Here is a 27,984-nt window from a genome sequence, read left to right on the forward strand (position 1 = left end):
ACGGGGCTTGGCGGCGGGAGGAGGCGGCGGCCGGTCTCGAACCCGGGTCCTCAGGGCGGACCCCGCTCCTCAGCGGGCGGGCAGCGGGGGCGCGGAGCCTCCGCTCCCGGTGCCTCAGGGGCGGCGCGGAGGGAACGGGGACGGCGGGGAGGGAACGGGGAGGGCGCAGGCGCTGCCTCTCCCTCTCCCTCTCCGTGCTCCTGCCCTTTCCGTTTCCGCCGCCGTTTCCGCCGCCATGATCGGGGACCTGCTGCTCTGCGGGTAGCGGGGCCGGGCCCAGGGTGGCGCAGGGGTATCGGGGGGGGGAGGTCCGGCCGCGCCTGACGCGCTCTTTCTGTCTCTCCTCAGGACGCTGCTGGTGAACGCCGGCGCCGTGCTCAACTTCAGGCTGTGAGTGGAGGGGTCGGGGTGGGGCGGAGGCGTCGTTCCCCGTTTTTTTTTTGTGGTGACGTCGGGTTTTGGGGGGGGGGGGGGGGTGTCGTGGCTCTGCCGGCCCGGCTCCGGGCCCCCCCCGGGTGCGATGGGTGCTCGGTAACGGCCGCCTCGCTGTCCCGCAGGAGGAAGAGAGACACGGAGGGCTTCGGCGAGGAGTCCCGGGAGCCGACAACCGGTAACGGACGGGACCCGGTGCCGGTGCTGCGCCGTCACCCGCGGGTCGCCTCCGCTCAGAGCCGCGGGCACGGGGCAGGAACGGGCGCTTTCTGTAGCAACTTCTCGGTCAAAGCATGTTTGAGGCACCACAAGTACAAGTTTAGACATCCCCCTCCCCCTTGGTTTGAGTATCAATTCTTTTCTGGCTGGAATAAGTGATTTACGAAATCGCAACCTAAAATTTGGCTCCGTGACACCTACGTGGAGGAATGACAATTGTCAATTTTGACCCCAAACTGGTGACTTGAGAAAACATACAGAAACATACTACTCCTTTTTCTTTTTTTTCTCTTTTTTTTTCCCTTTTGAAGTGTAGGTGCCTGTGGTGCAGAGGTAACGCTTTGCTTGCAACCTGATTTCCATCTGCATGATTCGCACACACACATCGCTCCTCTGTAGCTCTGTTTGCTGAAGGGGACAGAAGGCTGCAAACTATGACAGCGGGCTGTCCTTCCCGTTTTAAAAGTGACCCCTTTTTATCATGTATTGTTTATTTTACCAGCCACTCACAGTAGGGATGTACCGAATGTAGTATGGAACATCTTTACCTAAAATTTTAATTGTGGTTATTTTGACCTTTTTTTTTTATTTTTATGTTCCTCCTGTTTTTCAAGTAATGTTGAAAACGTGACTTGCGGATGTATTAGGTAATTTTCACATCTAAGTTTGTTTTCCTCTTGATTTTTAGGTGATAATATCAGAGAGTTCTTGCTGAGTCTTAGGTATTTTCGAATCTTCATTGCCTTGTGGAACGTCTTCATGATGTTCTGTATGATTGTGTAAGTAGAGCAGTGCAGCATCTTGTCATTTGTTTATTGGAAGTCACATACTTCTGGGTTTTTCTTATAAGTGTGTTTCTTTTCTGATCTCCCTCTGTCTCTCCAGCTCTCTCCTACTCTCTTGTTCCGTCATAACTTCTCATTTCGCTCATCTCCTTAGATCTTCAAAAAGGTGTTGACTGACCTCATAGTTTTTTTGCTAATATGGGCACCTTTAGTGCATGAAAACCTTCTCTCTGCAGTGTACAAGTCCTTTAGCCTTAGATATGTCATCATTTGATTCAGCATTTCAGTGTGAATGTGGGGATGTTGTTCATTTGGGGGTGAGGTGAAACCACCACATAATAGAATGGAATCAGCCTTGAGAGTAGTCTCTGGAAACTTCAGGTTTTAGTTGAGATAGAAGGGCTAGCAAAATACCTGCTTGCTTTTTCACTTGTGAAGCTGTATGGTCTGATGTACGGCAGAGCGAAACTGATCACCAGATACGCTCTGGTGTTCCATGCTGAAATGGCATTGGCATGACTATTATACTGTACGTGGTTCTCATCTACTTTTTTTTCCTGTTGCGTCCACTAGGTTATTTGGATCTTGAAAGTCATCCACAAACATGTCTGTTAACTTGGAAGAGACTTTTGGCTGGAAACGTAACTTTTCTATAAAGTAAAAGATGATAACGCTTTCAAAATGCAGCCCTGGGATTGTGGCCTGCTCTTCGGTACAAGCTCCTAACACATTCAAGGGACAGGACACGTTCATCCTCTTCAGCCAGTCATGTAATAACGTGGCATATGCTGGTTCGCTTGCTCCGGGGAGTGAGCCTTTAGGCCCCTGAACCAAAATCTTCAAAGTAAAAGTATTTCATCTTCATTGAAATAAAGAGAACTTTAAAGTGGCTAGCTAGGCTTAGAGTGCGGCGCCTAGTATGCAGGGTAGAATTGCGGCAGGACTGAAGACCACAACCTTAAAAGTCTGCACTGTTGGTCACTCCCAGCTCTTGATGTGTCTGCTAATGTCACCATTGTCTAGGTCACTTGGAAGTCACACTTCTTGATAGTCATTTTTGTAAAGCAGAGCGAAGTATTCCTGTAACTTTGAAACAAAAACTTTTCATTTTTTTCCTCACTATTCCATTTTTCTTTGGAGAAACAGAAAAGGATTATTAAAAAAAAGAAGGATTCTCACTTTTTCTCACGTTTTTCCTAACAAAATGCTTTTCAAATTAAAATTTCAAAGTTTTTTTTTTCTCTAAGCAATATGTAAGGGATTTTGAATGGATAAATAGCAAAACTAATTCTATAAGCCAATCCTACAGTTTTGGAATCAGTTTGGATTTGGTTGAATAAAGATGTTCTATTTAAGAGTAAAAATAAATTTGATGTTGTGTTCATTCTGGTACAGGAAAAATTAATTCAGTATTGATTTTTTTTTGAGAAATTTTAACTAATCTTGTTATTGCATCTAACTTTTTGTGGTATTTTTTATGTTAAATCAGCCTTCTTCATCCCTAACTGTCCCTCAGCATCACCAAAATAAAGTGAGAGAGAGTGTGGTGCTGGTTATCTTTTAAAACAAGCTGGTTATCTTTTAAAACAAACTATTAATGGAATCTCCTCAGCCTCATTTTTTTAGCTATATGACTTGAGGAGGAGGTAGGCCTCGTTTACATGGTTTTAACACCTGGGTTTCAACAAATACCTTGAATTTTATCTGGATGCTGTCAGGGAGTCAGACGCAAGTGTTTTGCACTTAAAGCAATTCGCTCCAGTGAGGCTCTTTTGTGTGACCTGAAGCCTTTGTGCTTTCTTTTGAGGAGGGGTAGTTTAAGGGAAAATGCCTTGCAGTAATGAATGTAGAAGAATGTATGGATAAAAGGATCCTACAAGCATGGTTTGAACTGCACAGAAGTATTTAAGATCCTAGGTTAAATTTAACCATATTCCAGGTCTTGTGTGTGTCTTCAGTGGTTTTTATTTTAACCTTTTTCTATTTTTTTTAAATGAGCAAAAAGAGTAGCATGCTACCTTGCCTTGGCATCTAAACAAAATCTAGTGTTTTATGTAATTTTTGGAAAACATTTTCTCTCTACTAGTCATTAATCCAAGTCTTCCTCAGTGAAATGCAGACGAATGGGGGTGCGGGAGGTTTAATCGCTCTTAATAAGCCGCTAGAGGGCCCCTGCAGTCAGCAGAGCAGCGTCCAGGGCTCATTTTCAGACTGGGTTTTAATTCTTACTCTGAAAAATGGTTGATCCTGTGCTGAGATGACCTGCTTTCTGAGCAACACTCCGATTGTGGTGAATATGGGAAATGGAAGATGACCAAGCTGTACTGGTAAGGAATACGGGCAGTTTTATAGCTCTAACTAGATAATGCGGATTAACAGCATGCTGCCGCCTCACAATTTCAATTTTTGAAAAGAATAAAAGTTTTAAAGTTGTCATTCAGCTCCTATGCACGTGCTTTAAAAACAATTAGTTGGTTTTAAGCTGCTCTTGATATGCTTTGGGACATTTAAATGCTGGGCTGATTGCTTATCCCGTGTGCTAGAGGGTGGCTTTCAGTGGAAGCTGTTTGTTACAGCTGCTTTTGTACCAAATCCAATTTTGTATTACAAGCTTCTGAAAACCTGACTTTTTAATTGCACCTTTTTCTGAATCTACAGAGAGCAAAAGTGGGAAGGTAAATGTCTTTTTAAAGAACTATTTGTTCAGTTTCTGTAGGGTTAACTCTTCCCAGCTAATACCTGTGTGGATTACAAGGGTTGCCTTGCCCATTTTTATGAATCTAATGAAAACATGAAGTTCTGTCAATTGGCAAAAACTTTTATTTTTTAGTCTTTTGTGGGTTTGGAATTGGAAATAACTTCTTTAAAGACACATTTGAGATTTCACAACTAAAAAGACTGCAGTACCCTCCTCCTAACCCATAATAAGACCTCGAAACAAACAGATTTTGCACATGTGTCTGTATATCCTTTAATATCTAAGCAGTGGTCATGCGAAGAGATGGGGAGAGCACACTGGTGAGATGAGCAAAGGTGAACGTTTATTTTAAACTGGCACAGAACTTCAGGTGGTTCCTTTCTGTTTTCCAGCTGGCCCATAACCACTCGCTGAACCAAGCGGGGATGGCTTTCCCCACCACTGCTTTCTACCTGCCTGGGGATTGCTCTCCAGGCTCCTCAGGCATATGATTCTATGATTTCCTCCACATTTTGGGCATTTCGCAGAATCCCAGAATGGCCGAGGTTGGAGGGGACTTACGGAGATCACCTAGTCCGGCCCCCCTGTCAAGCAGGATCACCTAGAGCACGTTGCGCAGGATGGCGTCCAGGCGGGGTTTGAATCTCCAGAGAAGGGAGACCCCACGGCCTCTGGGCAGCCTGTCCCAGCGCTCCGTCACCCTCACAGCACAGGAGTGTCCCCTCATATTCAGCCGGAACCTCCTGGGCTTCAGTTTGTGCCCGTTGCCTCTCGTCCTGTCGCTGGGCACACCTGAAAAGAGACCGGCTCCATCCTCTCGACGCCCTCCCCTCAGATACTGACACACGTTAACGAGGTCTCCCCTCAGCGTTCTAACTTCCCCCATATTTGGGGCGTTTCCCCCCCCCCGTTTCAGCCGTTGCCCTCACAGAGCTCCGTCGCGCCTCTCTGCGACGCGCGGGGCCTCGCCCGCAGGCTTCGAGCTACCGTTGGGAGCCGCGGGGACGCCCCGTGAGGAGCTGGGTCCGGCGGCCGCCCTCCGCAGCCCCGCTGCGCTCCCCTCAGCCCCACGGGCTCCCGCCCCGCCCCCCCCTCAACCGCCACTTTCCCTCCCCGCGCGCACGCGCGCTGCGCGCGGCGGGACGTCAGGGGCGCGCCGTGCGTAACGGCGTCGGGCGTGTCCCAGGGTGCCCTGCGCGGGGCTGGCTCCTGCCCACAGTTGAGTTGGGCCCCGAGCGGAGCGGAGCGGAGCCCAGCAGGCGGGCCCCGGCCCGGTCCCGGCCCGCCGCGGTTCTGTCCCCGCTCCGAGCTCCGCCGCCGCCTCTTCTTCTTCCCCCCGCGCCTCGCGGGGAGCGAACATGCGACTCCGGCTCCCCGAAGAGGCCGCCGCCGCCGGCGAGTGAGGAGCCGCCGCCGCCCCGGCCCGGCCTGGCCCCGCCGCCCGCCCGCCCCGGCCGCAGCCGCCCCGCTTCGCCCAGGCAATGACAGCGGCTCCGGCCCCCTCCCCGCAGCAGATCAGGGACCGGCTGCTGCAGGCCATCGACCCGCAGAGCAACGTGAGTACGGCTCGGCCGGGCCCGGCGGCTCCCGGAGCCGGCAACGAGGAGACGGCGGGCGGCGGCCGCCCGGCCCGGGGCTCCCCCCGCCGCCGCCGCCGCTCCCGAGGGTCCCCCCGGGGCCGCTCCCCCGCAGCCTCCCGCCGGGCTCTTCCCGAGCACCGGAAGCCTCCGCTGCGGGCGGTAGCGGGGAGCTCCCCGGCGCCCTGCTCGCACCCGGGGGGGCTCCGGCTGCCGGCGGCGCCCCCCCCGTTCCCTTCCTCCTCCTCCATGGGAACACCGGAGGGGCCCCCCAGCTCCCCAGCGGGCCTCGCTCCGCCGCGTCCCGCCGCCTCCCGGCACCCCCGGGGCCGGCCGGAGGTGCCCGGCCATGCGGCGTGCGGCCCGGCGGCCTCCCGACGCCAGGCCGCGGCTCGGTTGCGGCCTGCAGGGGGCTCTGGGCCGGGCTCCCGCAGCCGCCGGGACCTGCCGGGGGGCGCCCACCTGTTCCTCGGCCCCCCGCTGCCTCCAGCCGCAGTCACCAGGCCGGGGAGGCGGCCCCGGGTTTTGGGGGACACTCGGAGGGCCTCGGCGGTGGAGTCGGGGCTCTGGAGCTGCTCCAGCACCGGGCAGCGTCGGTCTTCGCTTTTATCCTTCCCTGCAGAGCGCTAATGAGCTTATCTGCTCCTTCTGGGATGTAGTGTAAGCACAGAAGTCGGCATGTGTTTCACCAGTAAGTGGCCTTCATGTATACGATGCAGTTATCCGAAGCGTTATTTCCTCCTTTTATTTTTTTTTTGGCGTTTTAAAGCAGTTCTCCGCTCAGGTGTTTATTACGGTGAGAGGGCTGCGGAGCCTGCAGTCTGTCAGATTTCTGTAGCCTTAGCTCAGCAGGCACCGCAGCAGGACGCGAAGGTGCGTTTGGCCTGGCCATCTGCAGTTTGTCGTGGGGGCAGCCAGGGGTGCGTCAGGCTGAATGCGTGCGTGCGTGGTATTCCGGGAGGCTCGGTGTACAAAATGGTATTTTGGCTCTATTAAACTCCTACCTGCTTCTCTCTGAATAAGTATTTTTTTATAATAGATGTATATCACAGTCTTGGAGTAGCTAATAAAGCTATTGCCATTTGGAAACGTTCTGGAGCGGCTTGTGTGCGATGTGAAAACGGAAGAAAAATCACCCAAAATCACCCTGACCTTGTAACTTCTTTAGTAATCTGCTGTGATGCGCATTTGTCATGAGCGGCGATATCGCATGTTCGAGTAACAGTAATGAATTATCACGGTAATTGTGGGCTTTTAAATGTCAAAGTTGCTTGAGTTTGCAGTACTTTAACTCAGTTCTCACTGAAATGTCAGTTCATGAATTTTGTTTGCTCAGGGTTCTCTTCTTGTGGCTGCAGATTTTTTTCACTTTGTGAGGCCAAGTGTCAACCCAGTTACATAAAATTCCAGCAGGTCTCTGGTTTCCCTTAACTTCGAGACTGCTGGCGGCACAGGTTACCCTACTTCTGGTGCTGCTTTCCGAAACGCTCTGGCTGTGTGCAGTTAAGCAGCTAGGAAGTGCGTTTTGTGATGGATATGGTTCCTTTTCCCCCATACGTAAACCCTACATTCTGCTGCGAAAGTGCTTGCAGCTTGGTTGTGATGCGGGGGACCAGAAACAACCAGGCAGCTGTCTGCAGGGGGAAGTTCAAGCATCAGCCCTCAGCTCTGCTGAGCTTCCTGCAGGTCAGTAGCCCCATAAGCTTAGGAGTAATGTATGTTAAATTATAATTCTACATACTTGATACTTATCCAGGGCAATAATTAGCGGCGGAAAAATCAGCCCATTGTTCAGAAACGCCTGTAGGCAGGGGGCTGTCTTCCATTTTAACCTCTTCTTCGAATGAGAGCAGAGGTGGTGTGGAGATTCATTGTGCAGGCTTAGAGCTCAGATTTTTTTTCTCCAAAGCGTACACAATACATGGCAAACAGTAGCTAAAGCTATCTGTCACACCGTTTCTGTGAAGGGAAGAAAAATCTGACTTTTTGAACGCGCTTAAAAGTAGATTTTGAATTCAGTCTGACCTGAGTCCCAGTGCAGAAGCATAAGGAACCGTTCTGGTGTTTTCCCACAGGACGAAGTCACTGCAGGTATGAGCCGCGGCACTTCTTGGTGCTCATGGAAAATTGTGGCTACTTTCTTCTGGCTTTTAGAATCTTCTGTTAAAAGAAGTGGTCGCATTCAAACTTAGAGTATTCATTATTGTGATTGACTTCCTTGTTTACCAAGAAAGTCAAGCTTTGAGGCCTGGATTTCTTTCAGGATTTTCAATGTAATTGTCGGTGTGAACGTGCGTGTGTTTCTGGAGGACGAGGGGTGAAAATTGCACGGATATTGACAAATGTGTGAAAACGCGGTCTGGTTTTGTGGGGGTGAGGAGGGGGTTACAGTTCTTTATAGCTTAAACTAATAGTACCCCACAATCAGTTTAAGCTTCCCTGATGTGTTCTCTGCTCCAAGCCCCTCCACCCATGTGGATATCCATTTCGGTGTGCCTCTAAAGGTCTTCGGAGTACATACGAATCCCAGATAAGTCTGAGGTCCTGCCTTAAGGGGAAAAAAAAATCCCTATCAGTGTTGTTGAACTGACCAAAATGATCTTTTCCCAAGTTTTCAGAACCTGCTTGCTTTGAGAAATCATCTTCCGTGCCAATTGTTCATCTTTAACTGCTGCATCAAGCCGTGCTGACTCAGGAGCGATGCTTTAATTGTACACAAGCACTTAGCACTTGAGACCTCTTCTAGTAATTGCTGCCGAATATATTTATAACTTAGTTTCGCACACTTGGTTCACAATTTACATGGGTAACCTCTATTTCAAGTGAGACCTATAAGAAATAAGCTATTTAAAAAAAAAATTACATCATCTTGGAAGCCACCCGGGATGTCTGGTTTCGTGTCTTCGTTTATTCAGCCTTTTCGCATCAAAAAAACCATATGGGCAAACTACTTCTGCTGCATGGCTTAAACACTAAGTATCAACATCGATTTCCTTCCAAAGCTTGTGGGTTAGCGGGAACGCACCGCGACTTGTATCGGAGGAAAGAGCTTGGTGTTAGCACCCACACGATGTGATGTCCTTGCAGGGAAATCCTTTTCCTGGGAGAAACGCCAGCTGGAGAAATGTCCGACACCTTACTGTGGCAGTTGTGTGAGGTCTTGTAGAGGAGATTTCCTTGGTTCTGGGAGGAACGACGCTTCCCTTCGGGTTCTTTGTGCGGAGAAACCACCACTTCCACCAAGCAGAACACCTCTGCCTTGTTAAATTGTGCTCCGTGCTCTTCGGGGAATTTATTACCTGATGTCAGGAATAATGAGATCGGTTCGGTTTTGCTCTGCGGGAAAGCCTGCCGCTTCCAACTGGCTCTTAGAATTGCGCTTGCAATTAAATGGTTCCTCGTCCTGAATATGTAGCAGTCTTCGCATGTTAAATATTAGACAATAATTTAATTATTTGCCATTAATACTGCTTTGTGATGCAAACCTAGCTTTGGTTTGAGTAACAACCCACTGGATGTTCGCTGTGGGGATTGTGTTGGCTGTGAATCAGGCTGCCGTGGGTGCAGCACCTCAGCTGGCCTTGCTGCTCAGACCTTCAGGAGATGTCCCTGATCTGAATTATTAAAAAATAAACTGGTTTGTGTGCTGTGTTAGGTTTAGTGCGTTGGCCCACGGTGATCTCCCAGTTGTCGCATGAGTTGCATAAAGACGCTCCCATGGCCGTTGTCTGTATCGATTGCTTTGCCGAAGTCTAGAAACCAAAGCCTCTATCATCAGCGATAAATGCGCTTTCTAGAATCGACTTTAAAAAGGAGAGCTTGTTCCGGGAGAAGGTGCCAGACGTCGCTCTAATAATATAAATGCTGGGGGTGAAGGGAGGCAGTACTTCACTTCAGGAGGGTCTTGGTAATTTCTCTAGATGCAGGGAAGTGCTGTGTGGGCGAAAGTAGACTAGGCATGGCTTTTGCTTTAGCTTTATCCTTTTCTGCGAGGCCCTTAATGAGCTTATCAGTTTTAAGGAAGCTGCGGTGTGTGAAGAGACTGGAACCTGTTGTACCTCTCCCAACTTTTTGCTTCTTTATTGTAGCTCGTCCTGTTTCAAGGAGCAATCCCACATCTCCCTTTGTGCATCGAGGCAGCTGATTGTGTCAGGTGTGTGGGGAAACAAGCAGGTGGTTGTGGGATTCCCTGATGTGTAGAGTCTGGAGTGGTGTTATTGCATCGGTCCTGGGTTCCAGAGAAAGATTTGGTGTCAGCTGTAGTAAGTCCCAATGTATTCGGTCTCTTGTTAATTTTAAACAACTCTAAATGAGGTTTTTGATGCTCTGTATTGTCAACAGCTGAGTTCACTTCATGCATTGGTTTGCGGGTGGAGATACTGTTGGCTTCTTGGCCTTGCCCTGCAGTTTTGCTCCCCATCCCTTTCCGAAGCAGCTTGCAAACTAATTTGTTTTGTTTTCCTTTGTGCTTGCTGGAACTGTATTCCACCGGTGCCTGTGATGCTCACGTGGATACTGGGTTTAACCCGTCTGAGGCAGTGCTTGTCTGTGCAGCTCCCTGGCTGGTCCTGGGCAACTTGTTACTGGTGGCCGTACAGCCTGTGACTTCTGGAGAGGTTTTTTGGGGTGCTTAAAAGCTTTTTGTTTGCAGTTGTACCCATTGCAGCAGCGAGATGTGCTGTCACAAAGCTTGAGGCTGTTAGGACAGAATCGGAGCGGAACAAAAGTCGCAGCGAGTTTGGGTTGAGGGGGTCCCACACTGGGAATGCCCAAAATTGCCTTCCCGTTGTTAATTCCTTGAAACTCCACAGGTTGCGGTGATGATGGCAGTAGTCATTTGTTCTTAAACTGTAATTTGAATGTTTGTTTCGGCGGCAGTGACAATTTAAATAACACCCACTTCTTATTCCTGCTACGTACACCCCTTGTACGTGTGCTGGTGCAGGAGCGTGTGGTGGAATGAACTCGGGGATTGATCTGGGCTAAAAAAGGAAAAGGATCTTTTTTTTTTTTGTTCTTGGTAGTTTGTGATGTTGCTCAATTACCTGATGCAACTCGTGGTGCACTGTGAGTAGTCCTGGCCCAGGTGTGGCAGCAGGAATGGGTATTAAAGTGCTTAAATAGGTTCAGAGGCTACAGAGCGGTGCGCCGCTCGCTTCCTTGTGCTCCCCTGCTGCCTTAGCTTGGCTGGGGCTGCCGGGGAAGAGGCGGTGTTACCTTACCGGAGGAGTTAACCGCGCCTGTCGGCGTGCTCTGAGATGAGAGCGGGTGCCTTACGGTCAAGTTTCGGTTGTGGAGTCTTTACGGGGTGGTTCGGAGGTGTCCGGAGTTGTTCCTGCCTTTTTGTTGCAGTGTAGCAGTGTGGTGGCCAGGCACGTGGACCTGGGAGAAGTGCTGGGCAGCTTCTTGCTGGATGTCCAGGGGGAAGTTTCTCAGTGAGCGTTGCAACTGGAGAGTAAACCACTTTACAGCAGTGGCTAATGCTTCAAATAACCCAAAATTAAACTGTCTTGGCTTAAACTCGCACGCTTACAGAAGCCGGAGCTGCCAGCGGAGCTGCTCCCGGCAGCAGAGCGGTTCCGATCCCCTTCCCCTTCCCCACCTCCTGCTCCCTCCTCGGCTGGGGCAGCCGAAGGAGCCCACCTGGCCCCGCTCTGCCTGTTCAGGGCTCCCCTGGAAGCCTGCCTCTGGCTCCTCGTGGCTCGGGAGAGGTGGGTTTGGCACAGAGGTTGGTGGGGACTGTGCAGCGAGGAGAGGTGAGGGTGGGGTGGTGGCAGCCCGGGGTGGTGCAGGCTCAGGCTGTTTAAATCCCAACAGCCAAGCTTCGCGGCGAGCGCCTGTCTGCAGGTGCGGACCTGTGATTTGGACACTGAAGTCACTCAGGGAAGACGTGTGGGGAGGGAAACGGCTGTAACACAGTTCTCTTTCTCTTGGTGGAACCGTGGAGCGTTTCACTGAACAGAAGAACCGACTTTCCGTAGGTAGGGTAAACATCTGGAATAATTTCTCCCAGTCACGGTGAAACAGCGGCGTGGAAAAAGCAGCTGACGTGCAAGGTGTGCATCCTTCCAGGAGGAGAGCTGTGCTGAACCCAACTTCCCAGGCAGCAGGGGAGCTGAGGCTGCGGTTTTTCAAGCAGCTCTGACCGTGGGCAGCTGCGTTCCTGCAGCCACCGATGCACCTGGGACCCCGGGGTGAGCTTTTTTGGGGCACTAGGTTGGTCCTGAAGGAACCCGGGTGAGTTGGGGAGCCCCGGGACAGCTGAGCAGGGGGTCCCAGGGGTGCCGGAGCTGGTGGGAGGCCGCGGGGTGCAGCTGCAGGGGCTGGCAGCGCGAGCGGCTCCGGCTGCCAAGGCACTGCAGCCTGGCACTGCCGTGGGTGGGAGGGAGGGAAAATATTTGCTGTCACGAGCTCCCGAGTGGGCAGAGACCCAATTTGGGGCTTATAAAACGTGAAGACCCTCAGCTTAGTCCGTGTTTCTGAAGTCTGGGCTGGGGAGAGAAACTGGAATTTGTCAGTCCTCTGGTACCTTTTGTGGAACCAAGTTAAGGGTGAGCCTGGGTTGGGAGTGCATCAGGTGTGGGCTCTTGCGTCTCTCCGGCGTTTTTGGTACCAGCTTTTGGCGTAATGGTGCTGTCACTGACACCTTTGGCTCCTGATGGAAGCAGTGCCAGAACAACTGAAGTGCTCTCTCCCGGTACCCTGGGAGGGGAGATCCTCTTCCAGTTTCTTCAAGGAGCTGCCGTGAGTTTTCTTTCTTCAGGATAGGAAGAGGAGGAGTTGATTCTGCCTACTGGGGAAACGGGATACTGATTAAGAAGTGCTTCTTCTAAGGCGTAGTTACTCTGCTATATTAGATTTAGAGTTAAAAATAAATATAATTAAAAAAAAAAACGGACATCTGTTTTGGCTGATAGCGCTTTGCTGCTGCCCTGTCTGGCTGTTTTGTGCGTGGTGATAACTTCAAGTAAACTTTCTTCGGTCTGCGTAGCGCGTGGTATGGTGCGGCCCCACTTAGGTGCCTGGTCTGTAAAGAAATATTTCAGGTAAAGGCAAGTACATCACGTTCACCTTAATGTAATTGCAGGTTTGTTTATTCAGTATTCTAACAGCTAAATTATTTTTTTCTGCAGGTAATTCATGCTTTCAGTGCTTGGAAAAATATTTAAGTGCTAGCAAATTGCTTTAATTTGAGGTACAGTCTGCTGAACTGAACAGCACGGCAGTGTTTTCTGGGGCACGGCTTTCATGGGGCAGTGGTGCATGCTGAAGTGTGATTGTTAATATCAAAGTATACAATTTCCAGCGTGTCCAAACAGTCGGTGGTAGAAATTTCTATTGAGGGAGTCACTGGAAGGAAAACGTAATTAGTTCTGTTTGATTGAACAAAGTGGTTTTCGAACTTAGCTGTTAGGGAGGAGAGGAATTCTCTGCATCCTACATCCGAGCCTGTCTGGAGTAGTTAGGAGCGCGCTCAGCCGGGTGTGTTTTGAAACTTTGTGCTGTGAAGATGATCGTGCAGAGGTGGAAATCTTGTCTGAGACTGACAGCCAGCACTTCTGTGGGGAGCTTCTTCCTCGCGTATTGTTCTCGTGATGCTCCGCGTGCTGATTTGCATGGTTATACTGTAGGTCTTCACGTTTTTTCAGGAGTGCGGCACTCGGGAAGGTGGAGGAACAGCAGCTTGTCCCAAGATGGTAACACACGTTCACAACTTGTCTGAGATGAGCGAACTTCAGGGCTGTCTACAAACAGCTCCAAGTGTCTGTAGCTTAAAGCTTGGAGCTGGTTAGCATAGTCAGTATATAACATTCCTCATTCTGTGTGCGTTGATTAGGTGGGAGGAAACATGGAATTTTTATACATTTAAGTACGTAAGTAACTGTCGTGGATGTTCCAGAAAATGTCTACATCAGTGAAATTGTTCATCCTTGGAGAAACTACACTTCCCTCAAGTAGAGCTGAGGATAGTGAGACTGCAGAGGATTCAAGAGGGGATGTTTCAGATGTATTTGAAAAGGTGAGGTGGTCGTGATTTGTGTGCAAATAAGCACACTAATTGAGAACGTGACTGTATCGTGAAAAATCTTGCCTCCGCTGTCATGTATAATGAGTTTGTATATCAAAATGTGAGTATATGTAGTATTTTCCCTGCTGGACTGTTTAAGACAAGCTATCAAGGAGCTTACTTTGGCTTCAGCGGGGCTTTCTTAGGTGGAAATCATGGAGGCTTCTGCTACTAGGTTGGAAATAACTAAACTTGGTGTTGTGAGGGCCAGCTTCCAGCTTCTGAGTGGTGTTTGTTTAAGGACAGATAAAATGCTGATAGCAGAGCTGGGTCCTTCTGTCCCGTTAGGATCACACCGGGCGATTGGCCCCGGAGTGGCGCTGATCCTACAGCCAAGCAGCCCGCTGATTTGTGAGCTGGGAGATGAAAGGTTGTGTGCTGGAAGTATTTGGACATGGGTGATTGGCAGCAGCATTTCATCTAGGATTCGGTGAGCAATAATTTGAGGATAAATTGATTGCACTTTTTTTGGCGTCTCCATAAAACCTCTCTATAGTGTGTGCTGACGTACGTTCGGTATTAGTAATTGCTGTTGAAAGGATAGTGACTTATTTCTCTCCAGACTTGGTATTTAAAACCTTCCCAGTTTGTAAGGGTATGTTTCTCAGATTTGTGAGCAAACACACCATGCTTAAAACCTCACGAGCAGTCATGCGAGCACGTTGCTTGCCCTTCTAGCCAATGAATTAATAAATCCCACCGTGCAATGTATTCAACAGGCTCTTACCTTCGCCTCCCTTGTCATTTAAGGAATCATTTGAGAAGCTTCCTTGACATTTTGAATAAAATTGGTCTGCTACATTTAAAAGTACTTTGATACGGTAATGGGGGATTTCTATTTTTTTTTTTTTAAGAAAAGAGTGAAAATTGTATCTCATAGTGATGTTAGGGTTTTCCTGCGTTACATTCAGGTTAACAGCTGTAGGTAGATATTTCATGGGATGGGTAACTAACATCATATTTAAGAATTTCAGAAAGCTCTCGACCCTTTGAAGCCATTCTCATCAAGACCTTAAATGCAGGTTGCATAATTTGAAATCTCCGCTGGTTCTCTAGGGGTGCGTTAAGATGAAGCAGGTCACTGCAGAACGATTCTGTCCAGGCAATGCCTTTAAGGGTCCTTATGATGTAGCTCAGTGTCTGACTTTGCCCTTACGGTAACGCAGGTAGATAACGACGGGCAGCTCGGGTGAAGTGGAGAGCTGCTGGGTGCGCGGCACCTGACTTCTCCTTCCCAAATAACCACAGTCACAGTACAGACTTGGGACCAAGTGACTGCCTCGCTCCTCGCTGTGGGAAGCACCAAGAATACTCTAAATAAAAAGGAGTGCGTTTTAAGGCTGGATTTTCCGTATATTTTGTGGTGTTCTGCCTGAATAGTCAACAAACTCCCATTTCTCTCGTGTTGAAGTAGGACCAGTTCCTGTGGCTTGAGTTGCACAGCAACCTAGTTGTATGGCTCTTTGAATTTTTCAATAATTTTGGAATAAATAGTGACTACCAAGATTAATCTGGTTAAACTTTCTGTACAGGTGGAGGGAGAGGAAGAAGGGTTATCGTGCATGTGACAAAATTGTCGTGGTTAGATGTCCTCAGGACCAGCGCGATGCTTGTTTGGGTTTCTTTAGGGCTCGTGTGTTAGTGCTGGGTTCTGTGGGTGTTATTTATTGTGCTGAAATGATCTGTAGTGATCACACCCAGGTGGGCACGTTACATTATTTTGTAGTCGTTAGATGTGCAGCTCAACACCTGACGAGCCTGGTTCCGATAAGACACATGGTGGTGTTCCACAAAGGGTTAAATACATCTGTAGCTGGCCTCAGTGTGCTCCTGGTATTTGCACCAGAAGGCACTGGATGCACAGGGCTGGGTCAAGCCAAACAGCTCCGTGGTTGTTATTGTTTCATTAAATCAGTTGCGTTGTTTTGGCAGGCCCGTGCCATTTCTGAGGTGTTGCTCAAGTGTTGGGATGTCGAGTGGCGGGTGTGGGGTGGTTGAAGTGGTGGCAATCGGCGGCCGGAGCGGTGCCGGCGCCGTGTCTGGCACAGCCAGGAGGCCCGCACGGTAGGACGAGCCGTGGGCCACGGGTGGTAGCGGGCTGCTGAATTTTGCAAGTCCTTTATAACACGGACTGCTTCGTCTAATTAATTAACATGCGCGCATCCTCTTGGGGAGACAGAACTCAGAATGCCAGCTGCGTGTCGCGGGGGCGCAGGGCTGGAAGGGCCGTCTGGAGGCGACATGGTCCATCGCCGCCTCTGAAGTAACGTCCCCTATGTAAAACAGCTCCTTCCAGGTTCTGTTCTTAAAGCCCTGTAGTGTCTATGGGAACTATTTGGGAGCTTGTTTGAGTGCACTGGTAGTTCTCTGCTTGTTCCTCATATGTAATCAGGAGTTGTCTTGTTGCAAACTAAGCCAGTGAGCGTGAAAACAACTGATCACCCTTTTCTTTATGGTGGCTCTAATGCATAGGAAGGCTCATTTCAAGCCTTGTGTGTCTCCTCCCTAGTTTTTTTCTGATATTCTGTGAGCTGAGTACTTAAACTCTTTCTCGTTAGCTGTGTTTTCAAAACCCCTTATCGCTGCTCTCCTCTGAACTCCTCTTTGTATACATTCTTCTTGAACTGCGGCGCCTCGGGATGAACGTGCAATTCCAGCTGAATTTGATGCCTATACCGTTCCTTATCAGCACGGCGTGGGGGGAAAAACAAGACTAAAATATCTTGCCGTACTATTGTTGTGGTAGATGCTGTTGACACTGTGTTCTGCCCTGCTGGCCCAATGGCAACCAGATGTGAGCTGCTCTTCCTCTGTTCCCATGCCTGTGTACCGCACGTGCACCTCCAGCTAATGGCACTTCGTGTGACCAACCGTCGCTTCAGTCGCTAGGCTTTTCAAATCAGGTTCATAAACTTGTTCCTCCAAAAAGTTTTGCCGAGGTTCACGGTGTGGTGGCTTTGGGTGGGTTGTGGGGTGGATGGGTGTTTTTAATTTTTTTTGGTGGGGAGAGGGAAAGAAGTTGTTGAGGTGTCATGCTGCAGCGGCTCTTCAGCCTTCTGTATACAACCGAGGAGTAGGCACTAGGGTACAAGTCTTACGACGTTGTATGCGGGCTGCATGGTGAAGTTGACAATTATTCCTGTTTGTAGCAACAGGAATGTCTTCCAATTATTGGTTAATAAACATGAATGGAGCGAAGTGTTACAGTCCTGTCAGTTCTCTAGTTGCCTTCAAGACCTCCTCCTGTAGATGAAGATCTCTCTCGTGCCTCTGCTGATCTGTGACCCGATTGTTTCGGGTGCGAGTCTTCCCACTCTGTATCCTACTACTACTTGGACCTTCTAATGACTCCACCAACGGGCTCTTCTTTCAGGGGGGTGGTTGCCCCTGCCTCGCTGTGTGCTGCCTGGAGGTGTCAGGGTCAGACCCAAGGGTTCCATGTCCCCCTTGGAGCGGGTCACGGGGCCCAGGTGCTGGTGGCACACACTGGCTGCTCGGGGCTTGGCCCTAGGATGCTCCGAAGGGCTGGGGCAAGTTCTCCTGCTGGCCAACTCCTCTCGATCCCTTGGCTGTCCCAGTCTCAGTACAACTTACTCACGTGCGTATGTACTGTCAGAAGGTAACAGGGCTAAAGTGTCTTGCTCGAGTGAAATATTTCGGGTCTGCTGATGTCTTTGCAGAGCGGTATCTTGCTGGAGTCTGACCTAACTCTCTTGTTTGATCCTGGCTTTGTAAAGTATGTGTGGGGAGGAATCTGGATGATGTTACCTTCCCATTAAATAAAAGCTGAGAACAAATAAAATGTATGCAGACTTCTTAAATCTTTCAATTAGGCCTGGAAATGTTAAATCCAGAGGTCAGGATAAGTTCTTGCCGTACTTCTGTGACTGCTCTTGGTAGCCAAGGAGTATTTCTCGTTGCTGTTTTGCGGTACACATTTCTGATCAGTTTTCAAAGCGTGGACTCCCAGTGAATTTCTCTTGTAGAAGATGCTCTCAGGGGATGTCATCAAACCAAAAATGCATAAATCATCTATTCATGTTCAGTATTTAGCAAAGCAGATCTTTAATAGGAAGCACACCTCCACCTTTAACAATACCTTTTGTATACCAGGGAATACTTGAACTCTGTTTATGCAAACTAACTTTCAAACACTTTCGGTAATTATGAACAAAGTAGTGCATGGTCATCTTTTTGGTATGTCATTTCTGTGAATAGTATCTCCTCTACCCTATCTTTAGACAGCGCCATGCCACGTTGGGGGTAGGGGAAACTGTTAATAGATCAGTTGCAAGGGAACTGATCTAAATACCAGCAGATTGTAACCTGAATTCTGACTTTGTGTGTTTGGTCTGTATCTTTGAATAAATGGCATTTTAGTTTGCTGTTCATGTTATGTATTGCTAATGTCTGATATCTGATGCGTCCTATATGAAGTGCTAAATAAACACTCTGCTACTGTATTTCCATCGCAGTGCTTAAATAAAGCCTACTGTGACTAGCAGCTCTCTTTCTTCTTACTCCTTATTCCATGTTTTGGATTATAATGCAGTCAAATAGCTTTTATACATACACACTGCCGTGAGCAAAGTTTGGTATTGATTAGAGACCCCAGTCTGGGGTAGGAATCGGTGCTTAGATGTAAGTAAGAGCTACGCTGCTCTGGAGAAAGCGAGCGTGAGTGGAGGGCATCCCTCGTGGTGCTGCTGCCACACCTGCGTTCAGATCGGTTCGGCCTTCCTGGCAATTTTAGCAGTATCGACCTTGGATCTAGGATTTTCTCTAATGTTATCCAGCCTAAAGATTTACGTGACCCGTGGATATGACAGTTCTTGTAACTCCCAATAAAATGCTGCTGTCCTAGGGGCATGGGGAAGACAAAAATGGTACAAATGCCCCCGTGAACCTCTGGGTAGACCATGCTGCATTTTTAATATTAATTGCAAACAGAAAACAACAACTTGGTGATAGAGATCTGGATTCATATCAGTATCAAAGACAGATCTGTTGAGTCTTCTATCGTAGGTCCACTTCTCTTGCTTGTTTTTGTAAGAATTTCTGCGATATTTGCTAAACAAAGCACTTCCTTTGAAGCTAGCAAACTACTGAGTAGTGATAGCATGTTTTGAAGAACTAAATTGTAGTATAATGTCAAATACCTTCTCTCAAAGCCAGTATCTTCTGATGTGTTTGTGTAGTCTGTTCAGAATACTTATAATGGAGTCAGATTATTGATTATTACAACCTGTGACTTCAGGAGGATAACAGCATTATACTTTGTTTAGAAAAGTTTCATTGATCAGACTCGAGGTGTTGTAAGCCAGGTTTAAATACCTTTTAGAAACTTCTGAAGGTACTAACGTGACCGTATGGATGATGATGCTGTGTCAAGGGATGCCTTTTAGTGCTGTTATTTGAACTTCATGCGAATAATTACAAAGAAGAACCTTCCTGTCCAGAATCCAGTAGGACAGAAATCTGTGTTAGCAGCTTCACGGCAATTTTTTTATAATTTTGTGCTTAGCTCTTGGGCTTTCCTGCCCTAGGGAAACACCCAGTCCTCCTGCCCCAGGCCCTCATCCGTACTGCTCAGATCTGGTTTGTCATCTACCGTGGTCCGATCATGCAAAAATCTTCAGAAGCATCCTCGCAAAACCTTAAAAACTGATTTCAGCTGGGGTCGAATGACAACGGTCGAGTGTTTCTGTGGCAGCTCTTCCTTGGGCAGCAGCGGGGCGAGAGCGCCTGCGGGGCCACGGTGCTGGGGGAGAGTGGAGGCGCGGAGCTGGCGCTCGCCCCGTGCCGGGCTGCTCGGTGCAGGAGGAAGAGAACCGACCCGCAGCAGCTGAGCCTGGTGCGAAACAAACCTCCAGCAGGCTGCTTGCTCTCCCTGGCCCTTCTGCAGCCCCGGCACGTGGAAGCGGTGACGCCAGCTCGTGCGCAGCCGCTTGCTTTGCTGCTGCCTGTAAAGCTGCCCAGGAAGGAGGCGGCAGGGAGCAGCTGCGTGCTGAGCACACCAAACCCAAAAAAAAACTTCTTAGCCCTTTAAACCACCACGTAGCGCCTCCCCTGAAGTCAGTTACTGAATTGCTCTCGATGTAGAAAAGCGACAGCAGGGTTAAGATGGCAATTAAAGAAGAGAAATTGAGCTGTTTGATCTTTTCCACGGAGTTCAGAACCCCGTTCTTTTGTCTGAGGCTGTAGTAAAAACATTTACTGCTGAACTTGGAAAAGATCTGAGATCCCAGTAGTGAGCTCCGGAGTACGGCTGAATGACTTCAGGAGGCTTGCATGGAATAAATAAGATTTGTTTTCTGTGACTGTCATTAGGGTTGGCTGGAAAGGATTATTGTAGATGACTCGAAGCAGATGTTCTCCAGTAAAATTTGGAGTGAATCAGTCTGTGTGCCGGTCGGTCTTCACACCATGGGAGCAGCATGGGACGAATCGAAGTGCAGCTTGAATTCTTCTCGGTTGTTTTCTGCAAGGTCCTGAATACGAACGAGGTCCTGGGGCTGTTTCGTGGTACTTCTTGTTTTGGGGTGGTTGTAGTGGGTTGCAGCATAAGTAGACAAAGGCAAAAAGAAACTAAAATGATGTGCAAGTTTGAGAGACCGAGTTATGCAATTGTGCTCTTACACAGTGTCCGAGGAGAAGTTGCCAAACTCCCTTGTCCCACTGTGCCGTATGGTACTTCGCCTATCCGCTGCGTAGCCAAGAAGCATTTCTAATAGCAGCTTGCATTAATAAATGATCGTTGCTGCTGCTGCTCAAAATAGGACGTCCTGGTAGGTTCTATAACTTTGTTCTCATGTCAGTTGTGTGACAATACATGATTTTTATGCAGCCAGTAACAGGTGGTTTAAGGTAAAGACCCTGCTGTGTGATACTGATGTACTGCTGTTATCGAAATAGGTGCCTTCGTCTCGAAAAGATGATACTTGAGGCCTTTTGGAGAGGTCATCTTGTTTTCATCATAGTGTTTAACTATACCACAAGAGATTTCATGGTCTGTATTATTTTGAAACAGGTAAAGATGATTTTTATGATAAACTTTTTGTGACAGTTTGGATAAAGCGTTTCAAGATAAGAGCACAAAACTACTGGAGAAGGGTGGAGAAGCTGTTGAACCTGCCTGAATTATTTTTTTTAAGAGAACCAGGCTTCCCTGAAGGTCAAAAGAAGGAAAAATAGGAGAAGCTACTTGCTGTTCGAGTGTTTGGCCTCCTTGCAGCCATGGCTTCAGTGCGGCCGGGTGCTTGCGATGGCCCGCGAGTGTGTGAAGAGTCTGAACCCGCTGTCTTGTGCTCTGCTAGGAGCTGAGCGATCAGCACAGACCCGGTGGTGTAAGGCTGCTTTTGCTCTCCTAGTTGGTACCATGCCTCTGTCAGAGGAAGGGAGTGCAGCAGGAGCCTAGCAGCTATCACTCCTGGTACAGACCTGGCCTCTGGGAGGTGATTTAGCATTTGGGGGCAGCCATATGCGTGTCTTTAGGTATTTTAAAACAAAGGCAAAGCTGTTGCTGGAAATTCCCTGACCAGTTTCATCTTTCTGTAGGTGTGTATATATATATGAGCATATCGCTTTCCCCATCTTGACCTCCTGATAGGCTAATGATCCTTTTTTGCCATCAGTTTGTCATTTAGGTAATGAATATTTGGGGATTACCAGTAACTGCAAAAATAATCGTACCGGTTATTGATGTGTGCAATAAACAGTGATTTCTTGCGCCTAGGTAACTCGTAGTGTAAAACGTGTTGAGAGGGAGAATATCATGTTTTGCAAGTCTAAAAATGTTTGTCTGGAAACTCCCAGAATTAAACATTAGCTATTCTGAGCGCTCCGGAGCTAGAAACTTTGGAGGAAAAAAAAAGGGGGGGCTATGTATTACTTAAACTGTGGTGCTAAATCCTCCTTCCTGGGCAGCGAGGGATGCAAGGATCAAGATGTGAAGAAAGTCAGTGCACTGAAGTAAAATACTAAATACCAAAATACATCGAAATTGGTGCTTTAAAACGTAAGCCTGCCTCAGGTGGTAGGGCTTTACCCATCTGCAGAGGCATGGCAGTTCAGCAGAGAAAGAATCGTGACAACTTAATTCATCTTTAGTCTGAAAAAGATTTTATAACTTGAGTTACAATCACTCCAAACCAATATAGACTTAAAAATAAATTTGATAAAAGTTACTGTAAAAACCAGGCAAATTGTTTCATTGCAGCTTTATCTGCGTATCATCAGCCTTAAGCAGTCCTGCTTTTGTTTGGGACTTTATAAAAGGGCAGAAATGAGTTGGAAAAAGCCGAGTCCTACAAACTCGTGTTCTTCTTAACACGAAGAACCTCGCGGTGGTGTGGGGAGAGCAGGGCTGCCTGCCTGTGCTCGGGAAAGACGTGGGGTTAACGTGGGATCCCTGCGCAGGTCCCGGCTGCGTGATTTTCCTCGGCTGCAGTCCGTGTCCAGTTGAGTCACAAACGCAGTTAAGCAATAAACGAGGCTCGGTGATTCAAGTTTTCCTTCGCTTATCTTTTAAATCCATCTACAAAGGTGAATTAGAAATTCCAGTTTTCAGTGCTGTTAGTATCAGGTCATGGAAATTTGGATCCCTGTGTCGTCTGAGTGCTCTCAGAGGAGTTATTAAAATCGCACTCGTGTTTAACATCCACAGATCATGGCAGCTGCCTTTGGGAGGGCCTTGTGCATACAGAAATGTTGCAGCGAAGCCCATCAGAAAGAAGATCGGATACCCTCTTTGTAAAGTGAATTTCTGAAGTTGCTCCTCAGCGTCACATAGCAGGAAGTGTAATTCCAGAATGCTGACGGTTTTTAAGGTGGCTGCTCGGGAGCCGGGGCTGGATCCCACGCCTGGTTTGTCTGGTGCTGGGCGACTGGCTGAGGACACCTACTGGGCACTGAGCTTGCTTCAGCTGGTTTGAAACTTGGAGTACTTTGTACCTGGGCTTTTAGGCGCTTGGTGTAGCTACAGGAAGCACCGGTATTTTGAGCAAAATTAGTCAGCGGTGACTTGTGTAAATCTAAAGCAGTGCCTAAAAGAATAAATGCTGCGTTTCTGATTTCACTGGTTACTCTTTGTTCACTTGGCGTTTATGTTTCCAGTTAGGACAATTAACTAATACCTGGACTCGGGTCTCGGAACTTTGCTAATTTGCACGCTGGTTTTACTGCTAATATTTCATTTAGTTTTATGTAAGTGTGTGTTTGTTACAGTTCCTTCAGTTTCCAACTAGGTCAGTAAAGTGTCCTTGTCCCTATTCTTTGAACGATCAGCTCCCTAAAGCCAGACAGTGTGACAGCAATTTTGTGATTAATGTTTGCAGCAATTATAAAGTGGAGGTCTTACAGTACGTTTGATAACTAAGACATGTACGTGAAACATGAAGTGACTCTTTCTTCCTTGTTGCAGATCCATAACATGGTGGCAGTGCTGGAAGTGATCTCCAGCCTGGAGAAATATCCCATTACCAAAGAGGCACTTGAGGTATGTCACCATCTGAACGTCACTTGGTTTTCTTGTGTGCATAAAAGGACTTGCTCAGCCCGTCTCATTTCCATAAGAGCTTTCCTTGAAACAATAGATTGATTGCAAAGGATTCACAATTAAGATATTATTTTGTCCCTCTCATGCTGCTTCTGACATCTCAATGTGTACACAGTGGTTCTTTCTGGATTCAGATCAGTGTTCTGGGCAGCCTGGTTCCTATTTGTATAAGGCACTACATTTATCGTTACTTGCTACTTGTTAATTCTTCACATTCATCACCACTCTTCTTGTTGAGCTACTGATCACCTTTTTAGTTGTTTGGTGACAAAGCAATGAATCTGAAATCGGAAAGGCACGTTCTGTAAAATTAATCTTAAATTTAGTGCAGCATGTTTCAATGCCTGAATCTCTGTGATGAGATTAGATGTATTAAAAGTTGAAGTATCAGCTGGGATAGCGACTGCAGTGTCTCCGGTCACTTTTAAATACAGAGCCCAAAAATGCTTCTATGGCTAAATCATACAAAGGTTTTCAATCTTTATCGTGAAATTGCTTTTAACTACTGTTTTTTATAACCTTTGACTGTTTTCCCAAGACTCAAGTAGCTATAGGATGGTTTGAGGTGATATCTGATGCTGTAAGTAGTCAGCACTACAGGATCAGCTGTTAGTGAGTACTGAACACAATGCCAATGCAAATAATTACTGTGAAACGTGAATCGTGATATTCACAAATACAATTACTGTGAAATAATTGTTCTGAGCCTTAGATGGTGAGTGCTAAGTGCTCTCCATGCTGCCACGTGGGAGACAAATCTCAGAATGAACAAATCTCAAAACAGATGAGATTCTGAGGCATAGCAGTACAGAAAGCGTTGTGTTGTGCCAGGGGTTTACCTTCGCATTCATAAAGGACCAAATGCGATGGAAATGCATGCCATGTGGGAATCACACAGCTATTCTGTAAATCCTAGGTGCAATACCAAGATGATTTTTTTCCAGCTGGAGACGTTGAAACCTGTCTAGATTTTTGTCAACTCTAGTTGCATTTCGACATATGTATCACATGTTGCATATTTCTCACAAAATCCAGTCTGTCTTCCTTTGAAGTGCTGCTCTTAAGTAATCCGACTTGTGGAATTCTTTGTTTCCAAGTGTGCTTTGGACACAAACACTTCACTTCCTTCCCATTACAGAACCGTGTTGGGGCATCGTAGAAAAGCCTCTCTAAGCTGGTCTTCAGTACCCTTTCAAGCTACTAGGAGTGAAGGGGGAGGACATGAAGGAAGAAGACAGGACATAAATCACACCTTGGCAGTCAGATCTGTGAAATGGAGATTTGTGTTTTCAGTGTGTTACTGTGACAGGCAAAGATTCTGGATTTTCTCCTCATGCCTCTTTCTGCAGGTCTCAGTTTTGCTGTAATAAATGAACCTTTTCTGCCTTGGGTACAGCAGTTCCACTCAAATCTGAGCTTTCACCTATACTCTCAAGGTTCCCGCTGATTAAAAATTCCTTTCTGATGTTTTTCACAGCTAGTGGCTCTGGTGCTTTAGCCAGGGGAGGAAGAAAGGATGGCTTAAAACCCACAGTAGGTTTCATTCTGTGTGGCAGAATGCTGGACCAAGTGGGCTAATCCTTCCAAAAAGGCTAATTCAGCTCTTAAACCTTAATTGTTTTATACTAGATATTTCTTAGAGTAAGCATTAAAAAGCAAAAACTTACTTAGAAAATGGAATTAGAATTTTGTTTAGAATGATACGTGTTTCTAAAAGAACTTTTATTTTTTTCTAGGAAACAAGACTTGGGAGGCTTATCAATGAGGTGAGGAAGAAGACATCCAATGAGGAACTTGCCAAACGTGCCAAGAAATTGTTGCGGAATTGGCAAAAGTTGATAGAACCTGTAACCCAGAACGAACCAGTGCCAAGAGGGTTGCCGAATCCACCTGGATCAGCAAATGGGGGTGCTCACAACTGCAAACCAGAAGCACCGCTTCCTGCCGTGGCTGGGTCAAAGCCAATCAGTGAATTGAAAAGCAGGAATGACATACAGAAACTAAATTCTCCAAAACCAGAGAAATTGGGAAATCGGAAAAGGAAAGGTGAACACAGGGATGGGCATCAGGGCCCTCCTGCCCCAAAAGTCTCCAAAGCTAGTCATGAAGTATTACAAAACTCTTCACCCCCTCCAACGAATGGAATTGGAGGTAGTCCTGAAAATTTTCCTAGTCCTGTAGATGTAAATCTACACGCAGGGCCTGAAAGCAGCAGGACAGAACTCAGTGAAAATGATAAACACAATAAGATTCCAGTAAATGCTGTAAAACCTCACACCAGTTCTCCGGGACTTGTAAAACCTTCAAGCACTTCCTCGTTATTAAAGACTGCAGTGCTTCAGCAGCATGATAAATCAGAAGAAACCACAGGACCGCACCAACCTAAGAGTCCTCGCTGTTCCTCGTTTAGCCCTAGAAATGTCAGGCATGATACTTTTGCTCGGCAGCATACTACGTACTCACCAAAGGATTCGATGCCTAGTCCGTCTCAAAGGTCTCAGTTCTTAGATACTGCACAGGTGCCATCACCGCCACCATCCTTGATGCAACCATCAACACCTCCCATGCCAGCAAAAAGACTGGAGTTCCCTCAGCAATCAGTAACTGAGGTATCTCAGCACTGGCAGGAGCAGCAGGTACCTTCTGAAAGCCAGCACAGGCATACAGCAGGGACGCTTCAACAGCACACATCTCCCAGCTGCAAAACCAGCTCCCATCCTGGGGAATCTCTCACGCCACACATGGGCTTTTCACAGGACACTTCAAAAATGGACAGTGACGATGCTGCTTCAGGTTCAGATAGTAAAAAGAAGAAAAGGTACCGACCTAGAGACTATACAGTCAACTTGGACGGGCACGTGACAGAAGGGGGCGTGAAACCTGTGAGGTTAAAAGAGAGAAAACTCACTTTTGATCCCATGACAGGACAGATAAAACCTTTAACACAGAAAGATCCTTTGCAGGTAGAAATCCCTGCACTTACTGAACAGCACAGGACAGAAACGGAAAAGCAGGAGCAAAAACCTAACCTGCAAAGCCCTTTTGAACAAACGAACTGGAAAGAATTATCCAGAAATGAAATAATTCAGTCATATTTAAACAGACAGAGTAGCTTGCTGTCTTCATCAGGAGTACAGACTCCAGGAGCTCACTACTTCATGTCTGAATATTTAAAGCAGGAGGAAAGCACTAGAAAAGAGGCTAGAAAGACTCATGTTCTAGCTCCTAACAGCAAACCTACAGACTTGCCTGGGGTCACAAGGGAGGTCACAAGTGATGATCTCAACAGAATACGTGAACATAACTGGCCAGGCGTGAACGGCTGTTATGATACACAGGGTAACTGGTATGATTGGACACAGTGCATATCTTTAGATCCACACGGGGATGACGGTAGATTGAACATCCTGCCTTATGTCTGCCTAGACTGAGTTCAGTTTTGCTAAAATGCTTTTACATCTGCAGTTAGCAAAAATGGCAGACACTATGCCACTTAAACACGGAGAAAGCCTCCTGTCCTGGACAAACAGGCCCAACGAGCAGAGGGTGAGAGGGAGCTGGGTATTGACAGCTCTTTCCTTTAAATTCTCCTTTTGTGAAATGCTGCTACCAGTTTACTAACAATTGCAAAGGAAGGCATACGAAGGTTGATAAACTGAGTTCAAAACTCTATAGCGAGCCAGCTATAAAAAAGTGTTAGTCCCCAAGAAGTGAAGATGATTTCCAGCACTTTCTGAATGCCGGAATCTTATTACAGGCAGGTACAGAGAAAATTTGTGGAAGTTACCTTAACAAAATATGCATCTATTTATTTGACTTGATTTGGGTTTTTATTTGGCAGTGAGATATTCGAGAGACAATGTGCAAAAACTGTAGTTTTATTTGTATCACATCTCTGAACATGATTGCGTTTTTAAAGTCATGTGGTACGGAGATTGGGTTTTAAACAGCAGGTGTTGCACTGCAGGCTGGGCAACCAGCTTCAGCTCAACATTCCATAGGCATCCACATATTTTAGTCTGGTTTCAGTTTAAATCCAGTCTCTGAGAAATGCTGCAAAAACTAGATGTTTAACGATATTTTTGATCCCACCACCACCAGCCAAATATTTTTCCTCCTTTTCCCTTCCTGCAAACTTCTAGGAAAAAAAAAAAAAAGAAAATCACCTTTTCTAGAATCTAAATGTAATGAGGGTGCTACGAGTTTGTAACTGTACTGTGAGAGGGAAAAAGGAAGCCTGTTTGTATGCTGGAAATATACTTGTTACCATTCCTTTAGATATTGTTTGCCTTATGGATATCCATCATAAACGCAATTTGCAAAAACAAAGAGCCTTAGTGAATGTACAGTAACTAGACTTCTGTGTTCTTGGGATGCAGAAGGGAGCAACTTTGCTATTTGGTCCTTTAAGTGGACACATTGTGATATAAATGTGGAAATAAAAAAAATTTGCACAAAGCAGTTTGTGAATTATTTATACTGAACTAATTTATTTTTAGAAGTTTGCTCGATTCAAACTAACTGAGAATCCATTGGAGCAGTGTGGCGAAGCTGAATCCCATCTGACAGTGTCAAAAGCAGCTGGCTGTTAGGGATATATAAGATGTCTTCCAAGTATATTGGTGGTATTCAGTCGCACAGGTTGGATT

At 47.2% G+C, this 27,984-nt stretch overlaps 2 protein-coding genes across 4 annotated transcripts; both read left to right on the plus strand.

Moving 5' to 3' along the window:
- Positions 1–170: 170 nt before the first annotated feature.
- Positions 171–2,804, plus strand: SMIM7 (small integral membrane protein 7; the record flags this gene model as incomplete). Of its 2 annotated transcripts, XM_080566097.1 has the most annotated exons (5): positions 171–261; positions 349–390; positions 558–610; positions 1,340–1,430; positions 2,010–2,804. In XM_080566097.1, exons 1-5 carry the CDS (start codon positions 236–238, stop codon positions 2,023–2,025), a joined length of 228 nt encoding a protein of 75 aa, XP_080422223.1. In that variant the 5' UTR covers positions 171–235. The 2 variants fall into 2 exon arrangements, with proteins under 2 accessions (XP_080422223.1, XP_080422224.1); XM_080566098.1 differs by lacking the exon at positions 2,010–2,804 and having other exon boundaries at positions 1,340–1,434.
- A 1,067-nt stretch (positions 2,805–3,871) lies between these two features.
- On the plus strand, positions 3,872–27,793 carry MED26 (mediator complex subunit 26). Of its 2 annotated transcripts, none has more exons than XM_080566079.1 (3): positions 3,872–5,690; positions 23,201–23,275; positions 25,072–27,793. In XM_080566079.1, exons 1-3 carry the CDS (start codon positions 5,616–5,618, stop codon positions 26,764–26,766), a joined length of 1,845 nt encoding a protein of 614 aa, XP_080422205.1. In that variant the 5' UTR covers positions 3,872–5,615; the 3' UTR covers positions 26,767–27,793. The 2 variants fall into 2 exon arrangements, with proteins under 2 accessions (XP_080422205.1, XP_080422206.1); XM_080566080.1 differs by lacking the exon at positions 3,872–5,690 and adding an exon at positions 5,777–6,402.
- Positions 27,794–27,984: the final 191 nt, after the last annotated feature.

Source organism: Anser brachyrhynchus (genome assembly GCF_964034855.1).
Source record: "Anser brachyrhynchus genome assembly, chromosome: 23".
In the NCBI taxonomy this organism is placed as follows: Eukaryota; Metazoa; Chordata; class Aves; order Anseriformes; family Anatidae; genus Anser; species Anser brachyrhynchus.